This window comes from Desmodus rotundus, chromosome 9 (assembly GCF_022682495.2).
Source record: "Desmodus rotundus isolate HL8 chromosome 9, HLdesRot8A.1, whole genome shotgun sequence".
NCBI lineage: Eukaryota > Metazoa > Chordata > Mammalia > Chiroptera > Phyllostomidae > Desmodus > Desmodus rotundus.
In genome coordinates this window covers 106,163,862-106,190,107 of record NC_071395.1, presented here as the reverse complement: position 1 = coordinate 106,190,107, position 26,246 = coordinate 106,163,862, and the positions used below count along the sequence as shown (strand labels likewise).

The window sequence follows — 26,246 nt, the reverse complement described above, 5'->3', positions numbered from 1 at the left end:
GAGCAAAAGGCCCAGGTTCATGATCTTTCTAATGGGTCTCAGATCCAGGATCTCCAGGTCATTACCTATGACTGTTGAGCGTTGAGTTTAATTTGCTTGGCTCCATATTCAATGATAATGTACTGGGATGTGGCATCCTTTTGTCTGAGGCCTTGGTCTGCTTCTAATATAAGTGTAGCATTGAGTTGGGTAAATGTCTTAAGCCTTTAGTTGACATTCCAGGTTGAAAAGACATTATTTTGGCTGCACCTTCTTTTCTGGCTTTTCCTGGACGCCTGGCCTGCCGTTTGTCAGGAACTCAGGGATGCCGGGGAGGAAATGAGGCAGAGGCCTGAGGTAGGGAAATGAGAGTGTATCTCAGGGACTGGGAGAAAGAAAGGTAGTCAGAGCAGCTTTCGATCTTGAGACTGGGATCCCGTGGCTCTAGGGAGTTTAACTTTCAAAAGGAAGCCCAGGAAAGATTCTGCAAAGGTGAAGAGCTGAGCTCTTTACTTGAAGGTAGTTACATGCTCAGTTCACACTTTGGTTATGAAATAGAACACAATGGGGTATTTTGTTCTGTATTCTTTTCTTTAAAAAAATATTTATGTATTTATTTTTAGAGAGAGGGGAGGGGAGGGAGAAAGGGAGAGAAATATCAATGTGTGGTTACCTCTTGCGTACCCCCAACTGGGCATCTGGCCTATAACCCAGGCATGTGCCCTGACTGGGAATTCAACTGGCGACCCCTTGGTTTGCAAGCTGGCACTCAATCTACTGAGCCACACTAGCCAGGGCTGTATTGTTTTCTTAAGGAGTAGGAAGAGGAAATAAGCCTGAGAGTAATTCTATTGGTGGTCATTTGCTTATTCTTTCACTTGTTTGTTCCTGCGCCTTTGCACTATGCAGAGTACAACAATAGGAGCTGGGGAAGTAGAGGTAACAGACCTAAGTGTCCACGGCCTTGTGGGGAAGACAGACGGCAAGGTGAGCGCAGAGTGCAGAGTAGAGAGCCTAACTTGAGGGTGGGAGCAGGGAGAGGCCAGACACTTGGGAAGACTTTTTGGAGGAGGTGGTGCCTGGCCTAGTCTTGAATGTCTCATAGGAATAGATCAGGTGGGGAAATGGACAAGGGCGCAAAGCAATAAGAAGAAAAACCAATACTCAGAAAAAGATGCATAGAAGGAATAAACAGTTTATGAGAAATAAAAACATATAAAAATATTCTCAGTCTTACTAGTAATCAGAAAAATACAAATTCCAGGCAAAAAAGTTAGATACACAAAATTTAAAGATTGATGATATCTAGTATTGATGAGGACTCTGAGCAATAGGTGCTTTTATACACTAGTTTTACAATGTTGGTGGTCGTATCAATGGATATATTCTGGAGGGTGAATTGGCAGCTCTCCTGACGTGTACAATGGATATAACCTTTGGCCCAGCATGTCCACTCCAGGAGTTGCCTGGGTCCTTGATGACGTAAACACTAGGACGTGCGCACAAAGATGTATGTACAGGGGTGTGTGGTGCAGCAGTGTTTATGATGGTGGGAAATGAGCTAGATGTCCACATGTCCACCAGGAGGGGTCTGGCTAAATCAACCTTATATCCCTATTAAGGAATACAAAGGGCCATTTGAAAGAAATATACGGTGGGGCTCTCATCGGCGTGGAAAAGAGTGGCCAACACATGGTAGCTGAGAAAAAGAAGTTACAGAACAATATCCATGGTCTTATCCCTTATGACAAAACAAAAAAAAATGTATTTTTGAGTGTATGTGAGAGGAAATAAAGGTGTGAATGTGTGTGTGTGTGTGTGTGTGTGTGTGTGTTAAAGGAGCTGATGGTATGGAAGAAGCAACATGTACACATGGGTACAGGCTGGATACAGAAGAAGGCATGTTGAGTTTGGGTGAACTGGAGAAGTCAGCAAGCACCAGACCTGGCCTCGCAGAACAGGAAGCTGCTGAAGAATCCTGAACAGGGCTGGGACAGCTTCAGATTTGCATTTTAGAAAGATCCGTCTGGGATCACGGAGAAAAGCATGGCTCGAGGAGCAGGATGGAGCAGGAGGCTGGGTGGCCAGCCAGGTCTGAGGCGAAGAAGGCCCTGTGCAAGGATGGGGAGGAGGGGACACGTTCTAGAGACACTGAGTGGGGAGAAGCTACAGGAGATCAGATGACTGAATATGTAATGGTGAGGGGGAGGGAGGAGTCACTCTTGCGATGTTGCCTGTTACCGAGACACAGGGAATTTAGAAGGAGCATGTACATAAAAGTTGAGTGTGAGAAACCTGAAGGGTATCCAGATGGATGCAAGGGGCCGGTAGGCAACAGATACACAGGCCTAGAGCTAAGGAACGGGGTCTAGGTGGAGAGCCAGCTGTACCCAAATGGCAGTTAAAGCCATGGGCATGAATAAGGTCACCCAGGGAGAATGAACACTGTGGGATGGCCCTGTATTGGAAGAGAACTGGAATAGAACCTATTAGAATATAATGCTTCAGAGGTAGAAAGGAAGATTGTGTTGCAAAGAAAAATACAGGAGCAAGCGGGGCTGGGGGGAACCCAGAAGAAACACTAATGCATGTCGGTGAGGGTCGATTGCTTACCCTCTTCTTTTCTGGCAGAGCCTGGATTTTGTTCTGCATTTCAGCCTTCTTCCAGCAGAAAATCCTGATGGATCCAAACTGATTATGGCTATCACAGTTTCCTAGTCAGGGGCTGATTTAAGAGGGGACATACGATGCATTCAGGTCAATGAAATGCGAGGAAAGATTTCTGGGGCCTTCTGGAAAAGGTCTCCTCACTGGTTAAAACAGACATACAGGAAGAGACACAGTTTCTTCTTGTTGCATGGTGTCACTTTTGGATATGGCACCTCAAACTGCTACCACCTTCGTCTTTCATTTGTGCAGAGAGCATCTTGGGGAGGAAGCTTCCCCCAGGGGGTGGTAGGGCAGAAAGATGGGGCCACCTGGGTCCCTGATGACACTGCTGAGACATCAGAGGAACCAGCCCTGGCTCTGCCCTGTATCTGGACTTCTTACACTGTGGGATATGTTTTTCTTACAGTTTAAGCCAGTGGTTTTCAATTGGTGTGCCTCAGTACACTGGTGTGCCGCAAGACCGTATAGAATATGCAATACCTGACATTTTAGTTGGGGCAATGACTTTTTTCCTTTAGATTGTCAAGTAAAAACATGACAAAGCTTTGCACAGTGGCAGTATCGAGGCCAACGACGTTTATCTGAGGAGCAACGATTGCTAATTGAAAGAAAAATGACAACAGGCGAACACCACAATAGCTGTTCAATATGAATGCATCAAACTTATACCTACTTTTTATCAGATGGGCAAAAGATATAACATATTTTTATATGTTATGCTGCAGGATTTTTATATGTTAGAGTGTGCTGCAGGATTTCAGTAATTAGTTAGGTGTGCCGTGCGATGAAAAGCGTTGAAAAGCGTTGGCTTAAGCTGTTTGATTTGGACTTGCAGCTGAAAGCACAGCTGTAGAGAAAGAGAATGCAGGGGCCTAGGAAGGAGAAAGTTCCAAAGAGCCAGTGGGTTGGCATCTGAGGCTGCGGGGAGATGGAGCCTGGTACGGAGACACTAAACGAACCTTCGGGTCTGGGGGAACATGGCGACTTTGGTGAGGACAGTGACCCTGGGCCGTGAGAGAAAAAACCAGGTCCCAAAAGCTTACTTACCCGTACACATGGTTGGCATTAACGGATATTTGAGGAGTCATAAAATTGAAACAGGAATGGAAAATAACAAGGTGAGCAGAGACTGTATAGACTTTAAAACAAGGGTTTTAATCTGGGGCCCACAGATCTCCTCCAGGGTGTCTACGGATACAATTCAGGGATCCATGAGTTCAAATTTTTCTGTCATCTCCCCTCTAACTGCAATTTAGCCTTTCCTTCAATTAGGACTGCAGGTCTCACACTCCGGTAGTATTAGCAGTACCTGTGACAATGGGATCTATAAAAGTCACAGCCGTTTTAATATCACATCACAGTTTGATGCATACGTTATAAAATATTGTTTATAGTCATCACTACTCGAAAACACAGGGTATCCTTGCCCTGGCCGGCTAGCTCAGTTGGTTAGAGAATCATATCCCAAGCTTGCAGGCTCGATCCCTGGTCAGGACACACACAAAAATCAATCAGTGAATGCATAAATAAGTGGAACAACAAATTGATGTTTCTCTCTCTCTTTCTCAATCTCTCTCTCCCCTTCTCCCTTCCCCGCCTCTAAGATCAATCAATAACAATTAAAAAAATAAAAGTCAACAAATAAAATTTTAGAAAAAAGAAGAAAACACAAGATATCCACGTCAAGATTTTTTCATTTTAGTGCATTTAATAAAGGACACACAAAAGTAAAAGCAAGAAGCACATGCATTACTATGTCACAACTTTAAAAAACCTATTGTAACAACTGTATTTCAATATAATCGATTTTCATGGAAATTCTATGTATATGGTTGCATGCATTCAAAAACATTTATCTGCCAGAGTGCCAAAGACATTCCTGATGGGGAAAAAGGTTAAGAACTCCAGCTCTGGGGCAAGGAGAGCAGGGGAGGCGTGTCCACCGGAAATGGGCATGTAGTGTGTGAGGAACTCAGCTCATTAGAACACAGGACAGGCGTCCATGTCGAAATACTGAAGGGACGGAGAGGGGATTTTGAGAGCCAAGGTCCCTGAGGATGCTGGAGCTATTCGGATGCAGGGCTCAGGTGGAGATTAATACAGGAAGGAAACTTTTCCCACAATAAAAGGGAGGAAAGGATGAGTGTAGATAAAAATAAGTGTTTTAGTGGGGTGGGAGTGCAGGCAGGAAGTTGAGGGGGTTCTGCCTGATGGCTTCTATTTTCACCGTGAAGTAGGAGTGAAGTTGTCTGCTGAGGGTGAGAAGGAGACGGGAGGCAGGAGGCTAAGGCAGGGAACAAAAGAGAGGGGTAGCACAGACAAGTAGAAGGACTACCAGCCCAGTGGGTGCAGGGAGGTGGGGCAGTTAGAGACCACCAGTTGTCATGGCAACAGTGGGTAGCGTGTGTGTGTGTGTGTGTGTGTGTGTGTGTGTGTGTGTGTGTGTGTGTGTGTGTGTGTGTAGGAGTTAGGGCAGAAAGTCAGCTAGAGGCAGGGCTGGAATTTTACCAGGAGGTTAGGGTGAGATCAGGAATAAAGGAAGGCTGGATCAAATTGTCCAGGCTGTGGGGAGAAGGATGTGAAGCTAAGAAGTGCTGATAGCTTGGGAGAGTGAAGCCAACTGTAGGAAGAGTGGGACAAAGGGAATGAGAAAGTGGAGGTGCAGGAATTGGTGGTACAAGAGTGAACCAGTCAAGTTTAAGGGTGAGGAGTAGTTGGTGCGGTGGCAGGTGCTGAGGTCAGTCCATCCAGTGTGGGTGACAAGCAGAGAGGCAGTAAAGAGCATTGGAGGTGAGGAGGTCAAGGAACAGCCAGTCCAGCCAGGACCATCCTTATGGATGTCGAGTGATCTAGGATGAAGGTAAGGCTTAAAGAGGAGAGAAGGTCTGAAGAATGTGAAAGGGAGGAAGCAAGCAGGAAGATTATTGGGACAAGTCATAGAGTGTGTGGTGTTGTGCCTCCAAGGAGGAGGGCCATTGCAGTGAGGTCAAATAGTGATGGTTTAAAAGCAGCAACGAGAAGATAAAAGAATGCCTACCCCTCCATGCTCCTGCTGTGTAGCCGGGGCTTCAAAAAACAGACAAACAAAAAAACCTACCCTTTGTTAAAGAGGCCGGAGAGAATAATACAATTGTGGCCCAGACACAAGCTAGTAAGTACAGTGGTTTCCAACCCCAGAAGACAGTTTCCCCCCACATCCCACCTGAACCAGGGGGCATCTACAAACCAGCAGAGGCCTGTTTGGCTTTATCACAATGGTGGGGGAGGAGGATACTGGTGTTTGGTACCTAGAGAGCAGAGATGCGCAATGTCCTGCAGTTAATAGGAGGGTCCCTTGTGCTGATGAGTTGTCCTGCCCCCAAATGCCCGTAGCACATCTCATGCACTTTATGGATGAGGGGATGAGGGTTCAGAGAGCTGAGATGTGTAGTGTTTTGGAGCTTCTTTACTCTTTTTTTAAAAAAAGGTTTTATTTATTTTTAGAGAGAGGGGAAGGGAGAGAGAAAAGGAGGGAGAGAAACATCAATGTGAGAGAGAAACAGATTGGTTGCCTCTCACATCCCCCCATCCAGGGACTTGGCCTGCAACCCAGACATGTGCCCTGACTGGGAACGGAACCAGCAACCTTTCAGTCCACAGGTTGGCGCTCAATCCACTGAGCCACACCAGCCAGGGCCAGAGCTTCTGTAGTCTTGATATTAAGATCTGTGTCTCACTGTTGTAGACAGTATGGAATCCAGCCCCCTCTCCCTAGTCACCTCTAATGATAGGCCTGTGGTTGCCACAGTTCTGGCCAGAAGGATGTGAACCTAAGCCATGGAGTGAAACTCCTAGGAAAACTTTTTCGAAAGGGCAAGTGTGCAGCCAGATGCCCCCCTTGCCCTGTTCTCTTCCTTCTGCTCAGAACGTGGTTGGTGAGTACAAAGCCGCACGCTAGAGGTGGTGGGACGGAAACGGAGAAAGGCCCTTTCCCTCTTCATATTCTCCTCATATTCTTTAAATGTACTTTCCCGAAAGGTACCTTTTGGAAAGATAGAAACATTCCTGTCGTTTCCATTATTTGCCACATTTCTTTGTGTAGAATGGAGCTTCTGCCTCGTAGCCTCCGTGCATTATCATGTTGATTTATTGGCAGTGCAGCGACAGCGGGCTAGGGCTGGGCAGGACATGGAGATCATTATTAATCAGGCCTTCCCAGCCTTTCCCCCTCGCTCTTCGCACAGAGGTACAGCACCCCAAAGAAAGGGATGGGAAGAGGCAGTTTGCTGGGGGCTGGGGCAGGGGGGTGGCACGGGGCCGTGGCAGCCTGGACGCTCTAGTGACAGACCAGCACCCATTTTAAGCGCCCTAGTCTATTTCAGCTTTCCATTTTACTACTGAGGAAACGGAAGCTCATTTCTTTTTCTTTTTTAAAAAAAATTTTATTGTATTTTTTCATTAGTATTTAGTTTCCTATACACCCCTCTCCCCGAGGCTCGTTTCATTTTCAGAAAAAATTTGCTGCCTTATGTATACATAATAGTATTATTTGCATGGTCTGTATTTTCCTTTCTTTTGAAAGTTGTACTTTCCTCCTCCTTCTTACAGTAAATATGATTTCTGTTCAACTCATGATATATTTGTGCTGGTGCTTTTGTCACAGGTCCTTTTCAAGACCCTATTGTCCCAGCTGTTTGTGCTTCTGTGTCTTCCCAGGTGTTTTTTCTGATGAGATTCAAGAATGTTTCCAATATGATAAGAGATTGTGTTTTCTGCTACTGCTTTACTATATTGTTATATTTAATGAGTAGATCTCTTTAAGTATCTGGGATTAAATTATTATTACTTTATTTTTTAGTGATAGTTTACTTGTTATTGTATTTTTTCCATTACCATTTTCCCCCTTATACCCTTTTCCACCTCCGTCCTCCCCTCCCCCTACTATAATATTTTATGTATATATAAATTTTGGTCTATTTTAACTATTGGTGTCAGTACCTCTCTCCAGCTATGTCAGGTTCACGGATTTGGCTAATTAAAACTACTTAGGAGCCCTGGCCAGTGTGGCTAGGTTGGTTGGAGTGTCCTTCCATACACTGAAAGGTTGCTGCTTGATTCCCGGTCAGGGCTCATGCCTAGGTTGCAGGTTCAATCCCCATTCAGGGCATGTGCGGGAGGCAACTGATCAGTGTCTCTCTCTCTTTCTCTCTCTCTCTCTCTCTCTCTCTCCCCCTGCCCCACCCCCTGCCTTCCCCTCTGTCTTGAATGACAATAAAATAAACCTTAAAAAAAAAACTATTTAGGAGATTATTAGAAAATAACTTTTGACATGGTTTTAGTTTCCTGCTCTCCATCAGTTGGTTTGTTAAGTCAACACCAAGCCCTGAGAACTGCTCTTTAGCAGTCTCGTTGGAAATAGGGAGATCTAGCCCTGACTGGTGTGGTTCAGTGGGTTGGGCGTCGTCCCGCGAGTGAAAGGTCCTGGGTCTGCCAGTCAGGGCACGTGCCCGGGTTTCAGGTTCAGTCCCAGGTTGCTACACGTATGAGAGGCAGCCAGTCGCTCTCTCAGGTCTCACGATCACATCTCAGATGGATGTTTCTCTCCTTCCCTTTCTACCTCCCTGCCCCTCTCTCTATAAATGAATGAAACCTTTAAAAAAATTGGAAGACCCAGCCATATATTTACCTTTTAGCATTTTTTATTAATGATTTTTTTGTTTCCTAGCCTGCCTGCCCCTCTGGCTCCTTATCTCTCCAGGGTATGACTCTGGCTATTGACCCTGGGCCTCTGTGGGTCTGTGACAGTTCTGAGATTTCCCCAGTGAAAACCCGGAGTGCCTTCCCTTGTTTGCTTCAATGCCATCTGTAAATTAGTGATAGAAGCGAGTCAGCAAGTGTGTTTTCTGGACGGACCAAGACCAAACAGGTTGAAACAGTGCTCCTTCTGTTGAATCAGCCTGTGATCGCATAAGCAAGGAACCCGGGAAACAAGCAGCGCCCAGTTCCTCGGCCGGGCTGGGCGCAGCAGTGCCGCGTGGCTTCAGGTGCTCTTTGCTAATCTCGCGTTGACGCGGGCATTCTCAAACTGTTCTCGTGCGTGGGGGTCAAAGAAGACTTAATCTTGTCTTCCCTAATCTGAGTTGACAGCTGTGTGTCATGGTCCCTCCTGTTGGCATATCTTAGAAGTGTTTGAGAGTGCAAAAAATACAGATTTTGTACTCTGGAGCCTTTGCTTTGTAGATTTGTGTTTTGAAAGAAAAAAGTAAAGTCGTCTTCGTTACAGGAAACCTGAGACATGACTGTACATGGAAAACCCTAAGGAGTATAAAATGAGGCTCCCAGAACTAATGAGTGAGTTTAGCAAGGCTACAGGATACAAGGCCCATACACACACATCAGCTGTATTTTCAATTAAAACTTTTATTACTCATTTAAAAAAATTGTGGTAAAATATATGTAATGACAGTTACCATTGTAATCATTTTAAGGGTGTCCTTCAGTGGCATTGAATACACCTTGACAGTGTCGTGCCACCACCAAGGTGTCTTCTTAACGCACAGAAGTTTTGATTGCTAATTACGTAGATATTCACATACATGAGGATATCTAGTGAAGAAATGGGGGCGTCTTGTATATTACCTGCATTTATTTTTTTAAAAATGGTTTATTTATTTACTTTTAAAGAGAAGGGAAGGGAGGGAGAAAGAGAGGGAGAGCAACATCAGTTTGGGAGAGATACATTGACTGGCTGCCTCTCGCATGCCCTGATGTGGGACCTGGCCCGCAACCCGGGCACATGCCCTGACTGGGAATCAAACTGGCGACCTTTCTGTTCGCAGGCTGCTGCTCAACCCACTGAGTCACACCAGCCAGGGCTATATTACCTGCTTTTCTACTTCAAGACAGAAAAATGTTTAAGCGCTGAGTTACATGTATAACCGACTTACCGGCCAGTTTGGACGTGGCAGCATCAGATTTCTCACACTTCCTTGGGAAGACAGGAAAAAAACTAATAAATCTGTTCATGGTGGATGACAATTTATTCTGTGAAAAATAATAACCTCAACCAGGTTACTATTACTTTAAACATTACAACATCGAAACATGTTTGTTGTAGTAAATATAGGAAGTACAGGTAAGCAGAAATACAGGAAGGACTGATGCTGCCCTTTTAGGAATTCATAACTATCCCTTTCAGTATCTGAGGATTTAGACAGTATTAGCTGGTGAGCAACGTAATCGTAAGCCACAGTTAGCGAACCTCACTTTCAGTAGCGTCTCAGGGCTAATACTGAGTTCCCGGCAATAACACCAATGAATAGGTTTTACTTCTGGTTTTGTATGAAAGAAAACCGTATAATGCATTCCTGTTATGTCTGTCTGGGTTCCTTTATTTCTCCTCCCAAATGATGTTTGTCAGCTGGTTCGATGTGCGCACGTGTGTACGGCACAAGGGTACATAGCGTGTTCTCTGACCTTTGCATCGGAAGAGACTTAATGTTACCAAGTGTCATTTCTATTCCTCGGTGATCACCAGAATTGGATAACACAAAAGTCTGATAAGAGTCTGGCTTCCACTGAATTTGAAAGAGGGGTATCAGTGCCAAATGGGGAACTGCCAATGGCAAACTCCTTATCGGCCCTGGTAGAGGGCTGATATTGCACACGTTTCCCGGAATGCAATATCCAAAGGGCTTCTGTGCCCTTTTGGAATGCATCACCCTCTGAGAATAACAGGCTCTTTGATCTAGGAGCCCAACCCCTTGTTTTCACAGACCCCGATGTGCCCCCCTCCTAGTTTTCCTCTTGCAATCAGGTGACAAGTTATTTACATTAACACATAAACAACAGAGTGACAAATTCTTCAGCCAGGAGATATCTTGCTCATCTTCGTTGTCTTCAGCATTTATCACATTGCTTGGATCTTACTAGCTTCTCAATAAATATTTGTTGAGTGAATGAATGATGAAACCAAGGCCTAGGGACAGGAAGTGACCTGCCTCAGATCACAAATCTGGTTAGGAACTGATAGGTAGTTTATGATAACGTTTTAATCACATTGCATTGCTTGAAAGCACATGTTGAGAGGCCAGAATTTGGCTGCATCTTGGAGCAAAACTCTGGTAACAGGTTATTCACAGACTGGAAATTCATGAGGTAGTCCACAGCATCCAGAGTGGACCCTGAGCCCTGGCTGCTGTGGCTCAGTTGGTCGGTCATCATCCCGCAAAGCAAAAGGTCACCAGTTTGATTCCTGGTCAGGGCACATGCCTGGGTTGCGGCTTTGGTCCTGGTTGAGAAGCAACCGATTAATATTTTTCTCTTTCTCCCTCCCTCCTTCTCTCTCTAAAAATGGATAAAGTTCTTAAAAAAAAAAAACCCTCTTATAAAGCAAGAAAAAAAGAAAAAAGAAAGGAAGAGTTGACGCAGAGGTCCATCTCAAGAGCTTTTTTTGGTACCTTAAAGGTTTGCTTTTCCTGCTCATGCTCTGCCAGTCAGAACGGCAGTTCACGTTCGTGGGGCGGAGAAAGCTGTCTTCACCGCAGAAGGCTAGAGGGGAAGAAGTTCCCAGTCTGTGGAGTGGCAGGGAGACCTCTCCCCACCCTGGGGTCCACAGACCCTCAACTGTGTTCATGATCAGTCTTTGCTGGAAATCTGTAATCATTTTTGGCATAGGTTGGGGAAGGCGTGGTGGTATCCCTCTGTGTGTGTGTGCGTGTGTGTGTGTGTGAGAGAGAGAGATGAACACTTAGCCCTGTGCCAAGACCAAGGCTGTTTGTTGTTGTTGTGTTGAGGCAGAGAGGGTTGGAGGAGGACACTGACCTGAGAACACCAGCTCAGGGGTAGCTGCGGCTTCGGAGGAATGTAATCTGGCGGTGAGGTGGCAGTCCTCCCTGAGCTCAGCACAGCTGACCTGAAGATGTGCTCCAGGGAGGTGTGGCCCAGCAGACCTGGTGGAAGTCCTTTTCACCCACTATTTCAAGGTGACAAGGTGAGCATCGGACTCACCTGGCTTGCCTCCGTGGCCATACGGAAAGGTGTGTGAAGTCTGGGCCAGACCTGTGTGTAGAGGCGTGCTGGTGTGGGCAAGGAGCAGGGCCCGTGTCCTGCCTGCCTTGGTCGTTGTGACCCTGCTGCCTCAGCCAGGTGGACCGGTGAGCACAGCACCTGGCTGGACCTCAGCAGTGAGGTCGACCAGCTTTTCCCCCCAAATCCTCTGCAGGCTTTTAGGCATATGGAGGACAAGTAGGGAAGAATGAAACTTAAGCTCTCACTCTTCTGACTGCCTGTTTTTTTTGTTTGAGGCGCCATTATTTCTTTATATTTTAATTTCTCAATTACAGTTGACATTTAATGTGCCATCCTGTGTTTTGTGTGTGTGTGTGTGTGTGTGTGTGTGTGTATTAGAGAGAGGGGAAGGAAGGGAAGGGAGAAAGAGAGGGAGAGAAACATTGATTGGTTGACTCTCAAAAGGCCCCAACTGGAGACCTGGGCCACAACCCAGGCATGTGCCCTGACAGGGAATCGAACTGGTGACCCTTTGGTTTTCAGGCCAGCACTCAACCCACTGAGCCACACCTGTCAGGGTTGCATCATTTCTTGACATCAAGAATTGTTAGCATTAGGTTGGGGTGTGAAGGGTGGGCTTTGTGAGTCAAGAACCCCTTGAAATTTTTTGAAACTCACATTTGTATTTTTCTGAGGAGGTTCATAGCAGGTCCTCAAAGAGATCCACAAATCAGTAAAGATTGAGAACTATTGGCGCAGGGCGAGCAGAAGGCCGGCATGCGTTTACAGGGGCCTTGCTCACGTGGTAAGGGTATAAATGAATGGAGTGAGGCAGGGTGGTAATGACCAGTTTGGCGGCTCAGGGCGTACAGATCAGCAGCTGCCGCATCACCTGACAACAGCAGTTACCGGAAGGCGTGTACACACGTATTTGGGTCAGAGGTAGTGGTCAGGAACTTGCTGAGTGAGCAGGGAACAGTGGCAGTGCCTACAGAGAAATAAATACTGTGCATTCAGAGGGACATGGCTGCTTGGGATGGAAGCCACTGTAGGGAGATCCCTGAACACAGCAGAACACCCTAGTGTTCTCAGGACTGATGTGTTTACAACCCAAGAATTTCCAGGGGCCACAGTAGACTTCACTTAAGGTCGTTTCCTGGCTGTGGGTAGGGGACCCTCTTCAGCGGTATTGCCTACGGTTATGTCCTAGAAACAGAAATAGTAGTCTGGCCTTCCTTAGCCTCTTGACCTAAACCCTGTCATATGCTTCTCTACTTCATTCTTTTCTTGAACTTCAGGGTATCTTCTTTCTCTCTTTCTCTCTCTCTCTCTCTCCCTCCCTCCCTCCTTCCTTCTTTTCCTCCCTTCCTCCCTCCCTCCCTTCCTTTCCAAAAGATTTTATTTATTTATTTTTAGAGAGAGGGGAAAGGAGGGAGATAGGGAGAGACACATCAATTGGTTGCCTCTTGCTCACCCCAACCGGGTACCTTGCCTGCAACTCAGGCATGTGCCCCGGCTGAGAACCAAACCAGCGACCTTTGGGTTTGCAGGCCGGCACTCAATCCACTGAGCCACACTAGCCAGGGCGAGGCATTTTTTCATACTATCCCTGTGACCAGTGCTCTCTGTGATTCATTTCCAGCCTTGGGGGCCAGGGTGATAGAATACTCAGAATAATACCATTTCCAGAACTGACATCTAAGTGGGCAAGAGTTCTGGGTAGCAGTTCTCTCGAGATTTAGGAATCCTCAGCAAGGGTGGGACGCGGGGTGGGAACTCTCTGAGAGGACTATGGATCGGGGAAAGGGAGATAAATCATTTTCAAGACTTGGGCAAGAGGTGGGACTGATCCCGAGGCGCTCTCTCACCTCCTCCTTCCAGCCTTCTCTTGACCAAGGCTGTGCTCCTTCAGCAACGCAAGATACTGGAAGTCGTTCCAGAGGGACTCATCCAGGTGGCAACTTTGTTTTACCCTGTGGGAGGCCTTCCAGCTGAGTCAGTTCTGACCACACCCTTTTTCCAACTTACTTTACAGGTTTGTTCGACCTTGGAACTGCTGTACCTGCCACTGGTATCCCATTTTAGTGCAGATGTCCACAGATCCAGTTCATGATTCGTGACTATTATTTGATTTTGTAGAAAGTAAGATACTCACAGTCACTATTTTGTTTCCATTCAGGTGCTAAATGGCACTTTGTATAAGGTGTCCACTGAGAACCTTTCCAAAGGATCAAATGTCAGAAATTCAGCTACATCAAGCCATTTGGGCTCCTGATACCATGCGCTATTCAGTGGAAGAATCTTGGACTACCTTTTCTTATGTCATGCATAAAAGGAATTGAAAAAATGCATTCCTGAAGTTAAGTCGCAGCAATTACTACTCTCCCCGCCCCCCCCCTCCTCTCCTCTTTGAAAACAGTCTAGGATTCAACTCACAGTATTCCTGATCTGTAGGCCAAGGGTGAACACACAGATTTTTGCCTGGGGCACACTATTATCTTTTAAAGTCTGGTTAAAGGAAAGGCAGGGAGCAGCAAGTGTCATCATTACTTGACATCATTCTTTTGCCTGTTCAACCCATATTTGTCCGACAGCTACATTGTGCTGGGTCCTGTGCCTGGATATCAGGAGCGCAGAGATAAAAGGCACTGTCCCAGGCATAGAAGTGCACAGACCAGCGGGGAGGACAGGGGAATGAGTCATTAACTGGAACACGACGGGGTGAAGCAGCAACAGGGTACCAGTGACCCTGAGGAAGCTTCTGGCTTCTTTAAGTGGAAAAGCAGTCATTCCTCATTTTTCTGCTATTGATTTTACCTTTGTTACATTTTTATCAAAAAAAAAAATTCCATGTAGATATAAGGATCACAGCAGATGTCTAAGGAACTATAGTTCTCAGGATCGGCTGAAACATTTGACCCCGATTCCCAGTAGATCTTAAGTCTTATTTGTTTGAGTGCTGTGTGCTTTGGGGGGTCATTGGGTTAGTCAGCCTTTGGGGGGAACACATGTAGAAAATCCGCTGTATAACATGTATCGATTATGCTTTCTATTGAAAGAAACATATCTACTGCAAAATTTAAGAACATCTATTTTTATATTTCCCATATTTGCAGAAATTAGTTCTAAGGCACAAATTGGTTGAATACATAACTTTTAGGGATTAGACTTTTCACAAATACTTGTTTTTAAAGCTTTTTTTAAAATAAAGAGCTAAATCATGTTTGGGGATAGTTCAGAAAAGTAAATTTCTTATCTAGATATTTTTCTACATATGAAAATAGATTTATGAAGTTTAGGCCACGATGTGAAAATGAATGTAACTTCTGATTATGTAACTGTATTATTCAACTCACTTTATGGGGTACTAGTTCTTAAGTTAGTTCTGGAAAATTGATCTTTTCTATTATTTTGGATGAATCGTGGTTAGAGGCAGATTGGAGATTGCCTTATTTAACCATACTATTGGATCGAAAGCATTATTTTATTGTATTGATACTTAAATTCGTATAAAGGGGCAAGCCTTCTTGGCCCCTAGAGAATCCTGACTCCCAGTATTCATGCCCTGGGCGGTTTCTCCCTTGCAGACTCGGGGCTTGGCCGTGAGGCTGGCCTTGGCCATGTGCACAACACAGCACAGGAGGGCAGGTGCTTGTGCACTGGGGCTTGCCCTCTTGCAGCCCCCTCCTGGACCCCTGTGGAAGCAAGTGGGCCTAGTCTCACTTGCCCACACGGAGGTTGGGAGGTCGTGAGGAGAACTGACACTCCGGACGCAGCACCGATGGCCAGACGTGTGAATGGAGCAAACTTGGACCGCCCAGCCATGCCAGCCATTTCCAGTAGTCCAGGTGAGCCATAGGAGATGGCAGAAGAACTGCCCAGTTAGCACACACAGTCAAGTGCGAGGCACACACAAAACATCAGTGTGCCTCTTTGTTTGCCAGTGAACTCTTGTGCGGCACTAAGTAACTGAAACAATGTCCTTTCACCTGGGATGTTTTACTTCGTAAATTGCTCTGAAGGAGACGGAAAATATTTTACACATGGAATGGAAATTAGTTTGAGCTGCTGGTAAAGTTGGTAAGTTAAAATCTAACATCTTTTTCCAACTTGAAAATTGTTGGAGCATGCGGATGCAAATATTATGATGTATGTTATACATTTCTTCAAGGTATTTTTCTCATAAAAGTAATATATTCTTACTGAAGAAAAATTTGAAAACCTGAAAATTTTAAAAATAAAAAATTAGGTATTATCCTACAATCCAGACATCTGTTGATAATCATTTTGGTGTGTTTTTCTCTTTAAAATAATGTTTTCCCCTGACTGTTGTGGCTCAGTGGGTTGGGCATCGTCCCACTAACTGAAAAGTCACTGGTTCGATTCCTGTTCAGGGCACATGCCTGGGTTGTGGACCAGGTCCCCGGTCGGGGGCGTGTGAGAGGCAACCAATCGACGCCTCTCTCACCCATTGATGTTTCTCTCTTTTTCTCTCCCTTTCCCTCTCTCTAAAAAGTAAACTGAAAAAATAAATAAAATATTGAAAATAAATAAATAAAATCTTTTAAAATTTTTTTTATTGATTGATTTTTACAGAGAGAGAGAAAAGGAGGACAAGATGGAGGGGGGGAAAGAGAGAGAGAAATACCGATTTGTTGTTCTATTTATTTATGCATTCATTTGTTGGTTCTTGTGTGTGCCCTGACCTGGTTGTGTGTGCTGCAACCTTGGCATACTGGGACGCCGCTCTAACCAACTGAGCAACCTGGCCAGGCCAGGGATTGGTGTGTTTTCTCTCAGCAACTTTTCTGTGCTCCATTTCGGATTTTTAAATATTTAAGTCAGGCTGGGGGAGAGTGAGTGTGTATACAAAGGTGTGGTTCAAGAGAGTCTTGTGATGCTACTACAATTAAGTGTCTTGCTTATGGCGGTGGTGGTCACACACATCTAATAAAATCGCTCAGAGCTACGCACACACAGATGAGCACACTATACGTAACAGGCGAAGTCTGCACAGTCTGTGGATTGGGCCAATGTCAGTTTCCTGGTCTGGATATTGCGCTGTGGTCACGCAAGATGCTAACATCAGGGGAGGCTGGGCGAAGGGTGCAGGAGCCCTCCCATTCGTCTCTTGGTACTTTTTTTGTGAATCTATTATTATTTCAAAATTAAAAAGAAACAGTCTGTAGGAAGAGTTTTGTGCCCTACTTTTCCCATTTCTATTTTCATTTTTAACAGAAAGAGAACATTCCAAGTTTCGTCTCCGTGCGTCTTAATCACTTTCGAGAACAGAAAACCGGTCTCAATAGATGGGGTGCGGCACAAATAACGCCCTTTTTGGTACAAAAAACTTTTATTACAAAATCATGAGCGCGTAATTCTGTAACACAACAATATCACACTCAAGCACACCATATGACATTTTAGGTGGACTGTTCAAATTGCTGTTCGTGTCGGGTGAGACATTCACGTACCCTACCAACCACACTCAACGGCGTTACTTCTGCCGGACCCCGTATTTTAGAATGAACATGTTCCTTCATCTCTCTGAGCCATTTCCCTATGGTGATAAATGACAAACATCTTACCTCCAAGGGTTCAGATAATTATTGTGGGTGAAAGTGCATCATGAAGGGCAACATGCTGTACAAATGGTAATGATGCTACGTTCTCCGCCCCTAGTAAAACTGGGAACCCGCTTAGGCAGGGTCCATTGTGAAGCTCAGTGGTGGGCAATGTGGTATCTATTTTTAATAATGCTTGCTTAATTCGTAAGCACACAAATGTCTACTAGGCTAATTCAGCCCCGATCATTCATGTGTACCACTTCAAGATGTTCTGATCATTTTCTGAGGAGTTAATTTAGGGTGACCAAATTTCCCTGGTTTTCCCAGGACTGTGGGAATGTGGAAATATGAATTTTAAAACTGAATCCGAGGGGGCTTTTGGGACTCAGAACTTTGAGTGTTAAAAGCAGGATGAGTTGGTCACCTATCCATAATTCAGCGACGGCTCCTGCGGGGCAGTTCTGCTGGTTAGAGGATTGTACCGACAGGCCCGGGCTGCGGGTTCGATCCCCAGTCAGCGTGCATACAAGATTGAACCAACGATGCATAAATAAGTGCAACAACAAAGTGATCTTTCTCTCCCTTTCTCTCTCCCTCCTCCCTCCCTTCCTTTCTCTCTAAAATCAATCAGTAAATAAAAATGTTTAAAAATTCAGTGATGGACTGGAGGGTTGGGGGGGAAAATGGCCCACCTCTGTGCCCCACAGCCGGGGCCACTAGCACAGCACTGCCACAGACGTGAGGAGGGTGTTTCCACCGGGCTCTCATGGGGTGTCGGCCCAGACCGGCAGGGCCTACCGCTGCGCAAGAAACTGGGTTTTACCAATTCATACCCCAGTGATCCAGCCCTCGGCAGTTCGGTTAAAACTTATAAATAAATGATGGATTAGTAAATCAGAATGTCAGTTTAAACTGTTCCTGCCCTGGCTGGTGTGGCTCAGTGGATTGAGTGCTGGCCTGGACACCAAAGGATCACTGGTACGCTTCCCAGTCAGGGCACATGCCTGGGTTGTGGGTCAGGTCCCCAGTGGGGGATACAGGAGAGGCAACCACACATTGATGTTTCTCTCGCTCTCTTTCTCTCTCCCCTCCCCTCTCTCTAAAAATAAATAAATAAAATCTTAAAAAAAAACAACCCACAACTGTTCTTGTTAGTTTTCCAGGACAGCCCCTTCCCTGCTCCAGATACCCAAGAGGCAATGAAAAGTGAGCCAGTGGCAGCAGGCATTACTGGAGAGGGGTACTGTATACTGGATTTTAGTCGACTTTCCACTGCAGAGGGCCTGCCTATTTCTAGGGAGACCTAGAATGCTTGCGGCTGGTGGGGACCATGGATACGGCTTCCTGGACTGATCACCAACTCTGTCCAACACCTGTGCTTATCCTTATCACCTCTTTGCCTCGTCTGCAGCCACGTTCCAAAGTTATGATCCCTGAGTTTCAGATTCGTTTACACTGCTCTGTTTTTGGTTATGTGCTTCCTGCTGCTGGGTCTCTGTCTCATGCATGTTCAAGGGTCCCCTAGGGTCCCATCACATGGAGTGTTCTGGGAACATGACCTTTCGTCGACTCATTTTCTCTTCTTTGTTCGGTCAAAAAGAGGCCCCTGTGCCAGGCCTGAGCATTCTGCTTTCTCTCCAGTTTTTACGCAGCAGCCTGTCTCTGGGACTGTTACCGCTGTGGCTCGCAGTCTCTCAGGCCACAGGGATTTTTCACCACCAGCACCACCTGCTGCCCTGATTCCCAGAGGCCTCTCTCCCTTCCCACCTGGCCTCCTCACTGCCCTCTAGTTGACACACAGTAGGGTTTGGCGCTGGTGAAGAGCAGGGCGGAGCTGTGTTGGTGCAGGGTGATACGAGATCTGGAAATAGCCTTGGGGGAGGGGCTTGGCTCTGAAGCTGACAGTGAGGTGTTTGCTCGCCCTCATAATGCCTGGCACTCAGCAGTCAGAAAACGGAGGCATCTTTACAGATCCAATTAGTTCTCCTTCCTGGGGATGCCCACTTGTCCAGGGTGTTCACTCCTCAGAGTTGGAGACTGCAGTACTATCCACACAAAACTTTTACTCTGAACTAGCTGGGTGTTTCCTCTGCCTGGGGCTCCACACTCTTACTGGATCCTGCAGAGGAGGGCCCTGGGATCGTTTGTGGCGTGAAGGCAGGATGGCCAGCCACTCACATGTAGCAGTCTGGCCACATCTGCCAGCTCATGCTCTCCACTTGTGCAGATGTCCCACGTGATGAAACGCTGGTCATCGGGGGCAGGAGCAGTAAAGGGGGCGGAGCAAGGCAAGGTACCCAGTGGTGCAGGGGTCAGACGTGAAGCCAAGAAGGGACAGTCTGGTTTTCCCTGAAGTCATCTTCCTCCCTGCTGGGAGGACAGGCAGTTGGTTGACACCCATCAGGCTGGATCTCCCTGAGTCAGCCTTGGCAACCAGCAGTGACAGGCTCAGTGATGGGCTCGTGGCCTCCCTGCCACCCCTCATGCAGCCCAGGGCCTGGCTTCTGACTGCCTGTTCTCTGCTCGGCATTCCTGCTGAGTCCTTTCTGTTCATAAGGGTATGGCCCATATGCTGTTCACTGTGTTTACAGACCTTTGTTAAAGATAATTAGGTTCATGAAAGCAAGTGTGTCCCTGGCCAACAGTGAGCGAGGGAAAAAATTATTCATATGCCCAAAGTTCCCAGGTGCTCTTCAGCCTCCGTAGGGAGCTGCAGATCTGTTTTAGGGCTGGTACACCCCGCATGCTGAGCTCTGCCAGCCCCAACCCCTCCTCCACTGGGCCTGATCCTTTGACTTTGGCCTCAGACAGCCTGGGGTGTTAAGGGTAAGAAGGCGGCAGGCACAGCTCCCCAGCTGCTCTGACCTGGGTGATGGTGGCACTTCGTAGGTGTACCTGTGCCAGTTTTGCTGACACCCCCTTCCCTGGATTGCATCTGCCCTATCGCACAGGTGTTCAAGGTCCTAATATCCTCTGATGACCAATGGCTCCAAAAGACCTCAGAAATGGGATGTTCCTACACCAGCCCTGTAAGACGTCACAGGAGGCAGGGTGGTGTCCAATAGTTGGGAACACTGCTGCCAGTCAGGCCACCCAGGGTGGGACTCTAGCCCTGCCATTTACTAGCGGGGTGACTGGGTCAATTAAACTCTTGGCCTCAGTTTCCTCATTTACAAAGTGAGGTTAATAATACTATCTACCACTTCAGAGGGTGTCAGGAGGATTAAACAAAATGTTTACTACGTAGTGCAGTGCCCACACACGTCACTGCTCCTACGGCCCTTCCCTATGGGGTGCACGAGGGCCTAAGAGGGGCCCTGACAAGCCACCACCTGTCCAGGTAGAGGGACAGCCTGCTTTGCCCTTTCCATCACTCTGTATGTACTATTTCCCTGCAGCCTTCCCCCGGAAGTTGAAGGCCCTGGCTCTTTTAGTGAGGAGACCACCTGACACCCGGTTTTGGCCCTGCTTACACTCTAGGCTTCGCGTTTCGTCTCCTGAGCTACTTGTCCGAGGCTCCAGCTGCCTGACCAGTGGCTCTCCAGCACCGCCCCACTTGCTACAAGACCAAAGGCACTCGGGACGACTGCACTGCTGTCCAGGGCCTGGTGGTGGGGCTGGCACCCACAGGTCTCTGCTGTGACATGCAACAGGGCACTCTGACATGGGAATATAAAACTGGTGGAATGGTTGCCTACTGCAGGGAGGGGTGGGAAGGAACTGGGATGCTGTCAGGGAGCAAAGTAGTATCTGTGGGCCTTTTTACCCTGGGAACACCTTTCTCAGGTAGCCCCACCCCACCCATGTTCTCCAAATCCAGGCAGAAGGAAAAGCCAGGGGCGGCCGTTTGCTCAGAGCAGAAGATGCTGGAAGTGGGGGAAGGTCCTGTCAGCGATGGAGAGAGAACAGGCGTTTCCCTTCTCCGGTTCTCCAAGACTTCAGAGACCAGTGATTTATAGCCAGTGCTTTATTAAACATAAATAGTCTCATAAAAGGAGAAATAAACGTGTCCCCAGGGCAACAGAGAGTATGCGTGTTTGTGACTAAGAGACGTGCGAGGTCCCTGATCTGTACTTGGAGGGGGTGGTCAGCCAGGCGGGGCCTGGGCCAACCAGTAAGGCAGATGAGGGTCTCTGTCCTGGGGTGCTCACTGCTCCTGGGTGCCCCAGGAGATGTAGTCTGGCCGCGTGGCTGCGTGGTACTCGTCGATGAGCTGCTGCACAATCTCCCTGGACGTGTCCAGCTCGTCAAAGTTCTCCTTGAAGATGTCCTCCTTGCGGAATTGCTCCAGGAAGGCCTCCCGCTTCCGCAGCTTGTCGTACTGGCGACAGGTCCGCTCAAACAGCTTGAGGCGTGCAGAAAGCAAGGGTCACAAAGAACTTGGAGGAAAAATATGGCCCAGAGAGCCAGGGAACCAAGGCTGGGCTATCTTCACAGTAAAAAAAGCCAGAAGCAGAACAGCAGGGATGCAGAGAGATGAGGCATAACCCGGAAAACTACCATGGGAAAATGGGTGCAAACCATGAAACTCACCGAGGAGATGCTGGTGTGGTTGGCCATCATGAGCCCGCTGACCCGGTGGGCAGAGGGCAGGTAGGGAGACTTCCTCGACAGGGCCACCTGGATGCTGGCCGGGCCCCAGGGGATGAAGTTGGCCAACTTCCGTTCCCGGATCCTCTGCAGGCTCTTGTGGACCTGGGGAGGGCACAGGAGTGGTGGTGGTCGCCTCTCCTCTACCCCTGCAGGTTCCAGGGGTGGAACGAAGGGGCCTCACCTACCTGAGTGGGGTCCACCTCCCCCTGGATGATGTTGAGGATGGCGATGTAGCAGTGGTTGGTCTGGCGATCCCGGCCCGTGGACACCATCACGTTCTTGGGCTGCAGCAGCCGCCTCATGACATCCAGGACCGTGGTCTTCCTCACACTGGCCACCTGAGGGGAGAGTGGGCCACAGGGACCAGGCCAGCACTCAGGGCACAGCCCACGGATGCATGGACAGACAGGAGCAGGCGACACATGTCCCCCGCCAGACTTGGGGCAGTATGGTCTCTTTGGGCGGTGTCTTTACATTCAGGTCTCTACTGAGCCTCTGCTGTGGGGTCAGGAATCTGGGCCGTGCCCAGCTCAGCAACCTCACGCCCCTGTGCGGGAGCATAAGTGGTTCCCATACAGCCCAGGCCTTGCGGGGAGCAGAAGGCAGGGGAGAGGAGAGCCAGTCAGCAAGAAGTGGAACAGTCAGTGCCACTCCCTGAGCACGGAGCCTCCTGGGCCAGCAGGGAGAGAGAAAGGCCAGATGGGGCCTCCTGGGCCCCGGGGGGGCAGCAGGGCCTGGGATACACTGAGGGTCCTCTTACCGACTGGTCCGTGGTGAGGGGGGTGTAACCAGTCATGAGGAAATGGAGCCGAGGTGTGGGAATGAGCGAGGCGATGAGGCCGATGAGGTCGTTGTTCATGTAGCCAGGGTAGCGCAGGGTGGTGGTGCTGGCAGACATGATGGTGGACACCTGGGGACAGGGATAGCATGCTGTGGGTGGGCCTGGTTAGGGGGTGTTCCCTTCCCCAGGCAGCACTCCAGTAGGGTGAGGTCTAGTCCAAAGGAGTCCGGAAGTGGGGGCCCACCAGCTGGTTGATCTGGGAGAAGGACGGGTTCTGGATGTGCAGGCGGTCCGTGGCGATCCGGTTCAGGGCTGTGTTGTCCAGCACCACCTGGGGGGACAGAAGAGGGTGGCAGATTTTGGTGATTTGAAAGAACAGGAGCTCTGCTTACGCCTGGGCTTTGAAGTTTAATTTCCCTTGAGCCTCACAGCCAGAAAGACCCATCCAAAAGGGACTTGCACAGTACCGGGGACCAGAAGGTGGCCTCAAAAGAGAATTTTTAAGTGCATAAGAGTGATGAAACAGAAATTGGGGTCGGGAGTTGGGAAATGTAGGCTCCAGGACTCACCACACAGTCTGCATTCTGGGTCAGCCTCTTGAGCGTGAGCAGTGAGTTGTAGGGCTGGACCACCACGTCGCTCATCTCGTCCTGGTTGGGAAACACTGAGTACGTCTGCACCAGCTTCTTGGGGTACCTGGTGGCGTTGGGAGAAGAGGGTCAGGACATGGGGCTCCCAACAACTGTTTGCAAGCAGCTAAATCTGGATGAGGAGCATAGTATGGGGCCACGGGATCAGCAGAGAAGAGAGACTTGACTTTTGGAAGTCTGCAACTTTCTCAAAGGGCAGGGAGACATCTTAGGATGTAAAATTCCAACTCCAAACCATCCAAACTCCCTGAACCTTCATCTCTCCATCTAGGGCCTGGGTTCTAGGCTCCCGTCCTCGCCCCAGGAGTGAATCAGGTTCTCAATCATCGATCGCATTGTGACTTTCCTCCCTCCAGGAGAAACCAGAAGGTCCCTTTCCTGCTCCAGTGAATAGGAAGGTATATCTGGAGGGAATCCCAGTTACTTGGGAAACCAAGTCCTCCCAGCCCCTGAAAACATAGACATACCTGTCGTTCAGTCGTTCTAAGAGGTAGGAGCCCAGGCCAGAGCCTGTCCCCCCAGCAATGGAGTGACACAGCACAAAGCCCTACACGGGAAAGGGACAGCCAGTGTCTAGGTGTGTGTGGCATGATTCATAGTGGGCCCATCCCACAATTTCTCAGACTCCTGTCTTCCTGAGCCCTCTCCTCCCCTTCCCGCACCCCACACATATCACTTAGGAGGTTCTGTCTGATTTCCCGGGAGGTCTGGTGGCTTCTGTCCAGTGGAAAGGGTACAAGGGTGGGTCTTGTACCTAACAGGTGGCTTCTAAAGGGTACAACTGAGCCTTCCTTATGTTGATTCCCACCAGCATTCCTGAGACACTCACCTCTAGGCTGTCACTGCCATCTGCCTCCCGGTCTATGATGTCGAAAATGTCTTCGTGGATTTTCTCTCCCTGTACAGGCACGGGGAAGGTCAGAGTGCTGGGACCATGAGACAAGGACTGTGACATCAGAACAGCCACCCTTGCCCTGGCCGCGTAGCTCAGTCAATTAGAGCACCGTCCGATACGCCAAGGTTACAGGTTTGATCCCCGGCCAGGTCACATGCAAGAATCAACTAATGAATGCATAAATAAGTGGAACAACAAATCGATGTTTCTCTCTCTCTCTTAAATCAATCAATTAAAAAAGAAGAAAAGAATGCTACCCTTCATCCTCCTTATGGCACCTAAAAGTCCTTCTTCAGAGCACAGTGGCCCTGCTTTCCATCTGCATTGAGAGGCGGAATAATACAGTGGTTGGGGGCAGGCATTCTACGTCCAGACTGCCTAGGTTCACGTGTTAGCTCTCATTCCATTTAGCCGAGTGAGGGCAGGCTACCTCGTCTTTCTATAGCTGCTTCCTTACACATATAATAGATAATACAGGTCCCCATACCCTTATGTAATGTGCTTCAGGCTTATGTTTTGGGATTCAAATATTACCTTCCAGATTCTAGAAAGGTAATACGGTACATGCAATGTATGTTCATTAAAATGCCAATGGGGGTCTGAGGTGCGCTAATCAAACACACTAATAGTTCTGCAAGGAAAGGAGTAATGACAATAGACTGGATAGAAACTATAAAATAGCCTGTCTTCACTGAGAGCTGGTTTTGCTGCTAAATGAGATGTAGTCTTTTGCTTTCAGAGGGTTTTTTTTTTTTTATTCTGGAAAGGCAGGTAAGTGTCTGTGGGCTGTTTGGGGGTTTAAATAAATTAGTATACGTAAATCCCTAAATACGGCCTGGTACACAGCACTAGCTGGTGTAGTCTCCTAATAACATTGCATGGTTGACTTAGAGAAAAGAACTCCCCTTGGAGTCTCTCTCTCCCACTCTTTTTCTCCATCAGACCTCATCTCTGGGGGGTCACGGGGCCTGTCCCTGCACGGGAAGCGTGTTGAGGGTCCTGACAGGGAATAGCAAATGACCTGGGAGAATCCACTGGCCCAGTTGTTGCCAGCTCCTCCTCCGTGCTCTGACAGGTAGATGTTCTCTGGGTTGTAGAGCTTGGCGTAGGGCGAGTTGAGGATGGAGTGGATCACCCGGGGCTCCAGGTCCAGCAGCACAGCCCTGGGGATGTAGTGCTCATCGTCTGCCTGTCAACGGGGGTCCAGGAAGAAACCCGATCAGCAGAGGCCTGCCCAGTCCTCCGTCCTCCCAATTCTGGCTCCTGTGTGTCCTCCCTCCTCCAGCCCAGACGGGTTCCCAGTACCAGGCCGTTGCCCTTCCCTTCAAGCCCCCTGTCCAAGTCGCTGTGAGCACCTGGTAGAAAAAGACGTCCTTGCGGTCAGTGCCCTCTGTGGCGAATTCTTCCACGATGCCCTCGGGGCTGATGCCATGCTCGGCGCACAGCTGTTTCCAGAACTCGAACCCAACTGGGCGAGGGAGAAAGAGGATATCAGGGTCTGGGCAGGGTCCAACTAAGAGCTGGGGGACTGAGCGCCTGGGTAGGCGCTCAGGGATAGGAAGTAAAGCTCCAGGCGTCTCCGTTGACAGAGGAAAGGGATGTATGCCAGAGGCCTGGCAGGGAAAGGCCCCTCATGGTTGGGGCAACTAGACACTGGGTCAGGCATGTCCCGCCTTTACGATCCTGGGAAGGGGCAGATGAGAGCCTAGGACCCCACACAGAGATCCCATCGAATCTAAGGGGCCTGGCTAGTGGAGGGGCCGAAGGTTCGCTCACTCTGATTGCCGCACTGGCCCAACTGTAGGGTGATGATTTCCCTCGGCATCGCTCCTCAGGAACCTGCGTTGCGGCCGCTCCCGGCTAGCAAAGCCGCAGCTCGCCAGCCCGCTCACCGCACGACGCAGGCGCCAAACTACCCGCTCCGCCCACGAACTTTCTCTGCTCCAATGACAATTGAGTTCTGGCGATGGCACTTCCTTATTCATTTGGCTTCAGTCATACAAACTGCGCGTGCGTACCTCGGAAAGGCTTAGGCGCCCGGGAGAAGGGGAGGTACCTTGACGCAGCGTTCTCCCCTCCAGGAGGACCCGAGCTCTAGCCCACGCGCAGGCGCGTTGTCGAGG

At 48.4% G+C, this 26,246-nt stretch overlaps 1 protein-coding gene across 1 annotated transcript; it reads right to left on the bottom strand.

Moving 5' to 3' along the window:
• Window positions 1-21,156: 21,156 nt before the first annotated feature.
• TUBG1 (tubulin gamma 1) lies at window positions 21,157-26,026 on the bottom strand. The gene is made up of 11 exons (XM_024553520.3): window positions 25,900-26,026; window positions 25,479-25,591; window positions 25,145-25,312; window positions 24,058-24,126; window positions 23,696-23,775; window positions 23,148-23,274; window positions 22,823-22,909; window positions 22,558-22,707; window positions 21,983-22,135; window positions 21,738-21,899; window positions 21,157-21,549 (listed from the first exon to the last, which is right to left on the bottom strand). Exons 1-11 carry the CDS (start codon window positions 25,946-25,948, stop codon window positions 21,352-21,354), a joined length of 1,356 nt encoding a protein of 451 aa, XP_024409288.2. The 5' UTR covers window positions 25,949-26,026; the 3' UTR covers window positions 21,157-21,351.
• Between the last annotated feature and the right edge of the window lie 220 nt (window positions 26,027-26,246).

What these genes read in the sequence shown, in the direction of transcription:
- TUBG1 (XM_024553520.3), bottom strand. Translation starts at nt 25,948, where the DNA reads ATGCCGAGGGAAATCATCACCCTACAGTTGGGCCAGTGCGGCAATCAG. An exon ending in CCCAGAATGCAGACTGTGTG is followed by an intron (nt 22,910 to 23,147) that starts GTGAGTCCTGGA and finishes CTGTCCCCCCAG; the next exon opens with GTGGTGCTGGACAACACAGC. An exon ending in GGGAGGTGGACCCCACTCAG is followed by an intron (nt 21,900 to 21,982) that starts GTAGGTGAGGCC and finishes TGCCCTCCCCAG; the next exon opens with GTCCACAAGAGCCTGCAGAG.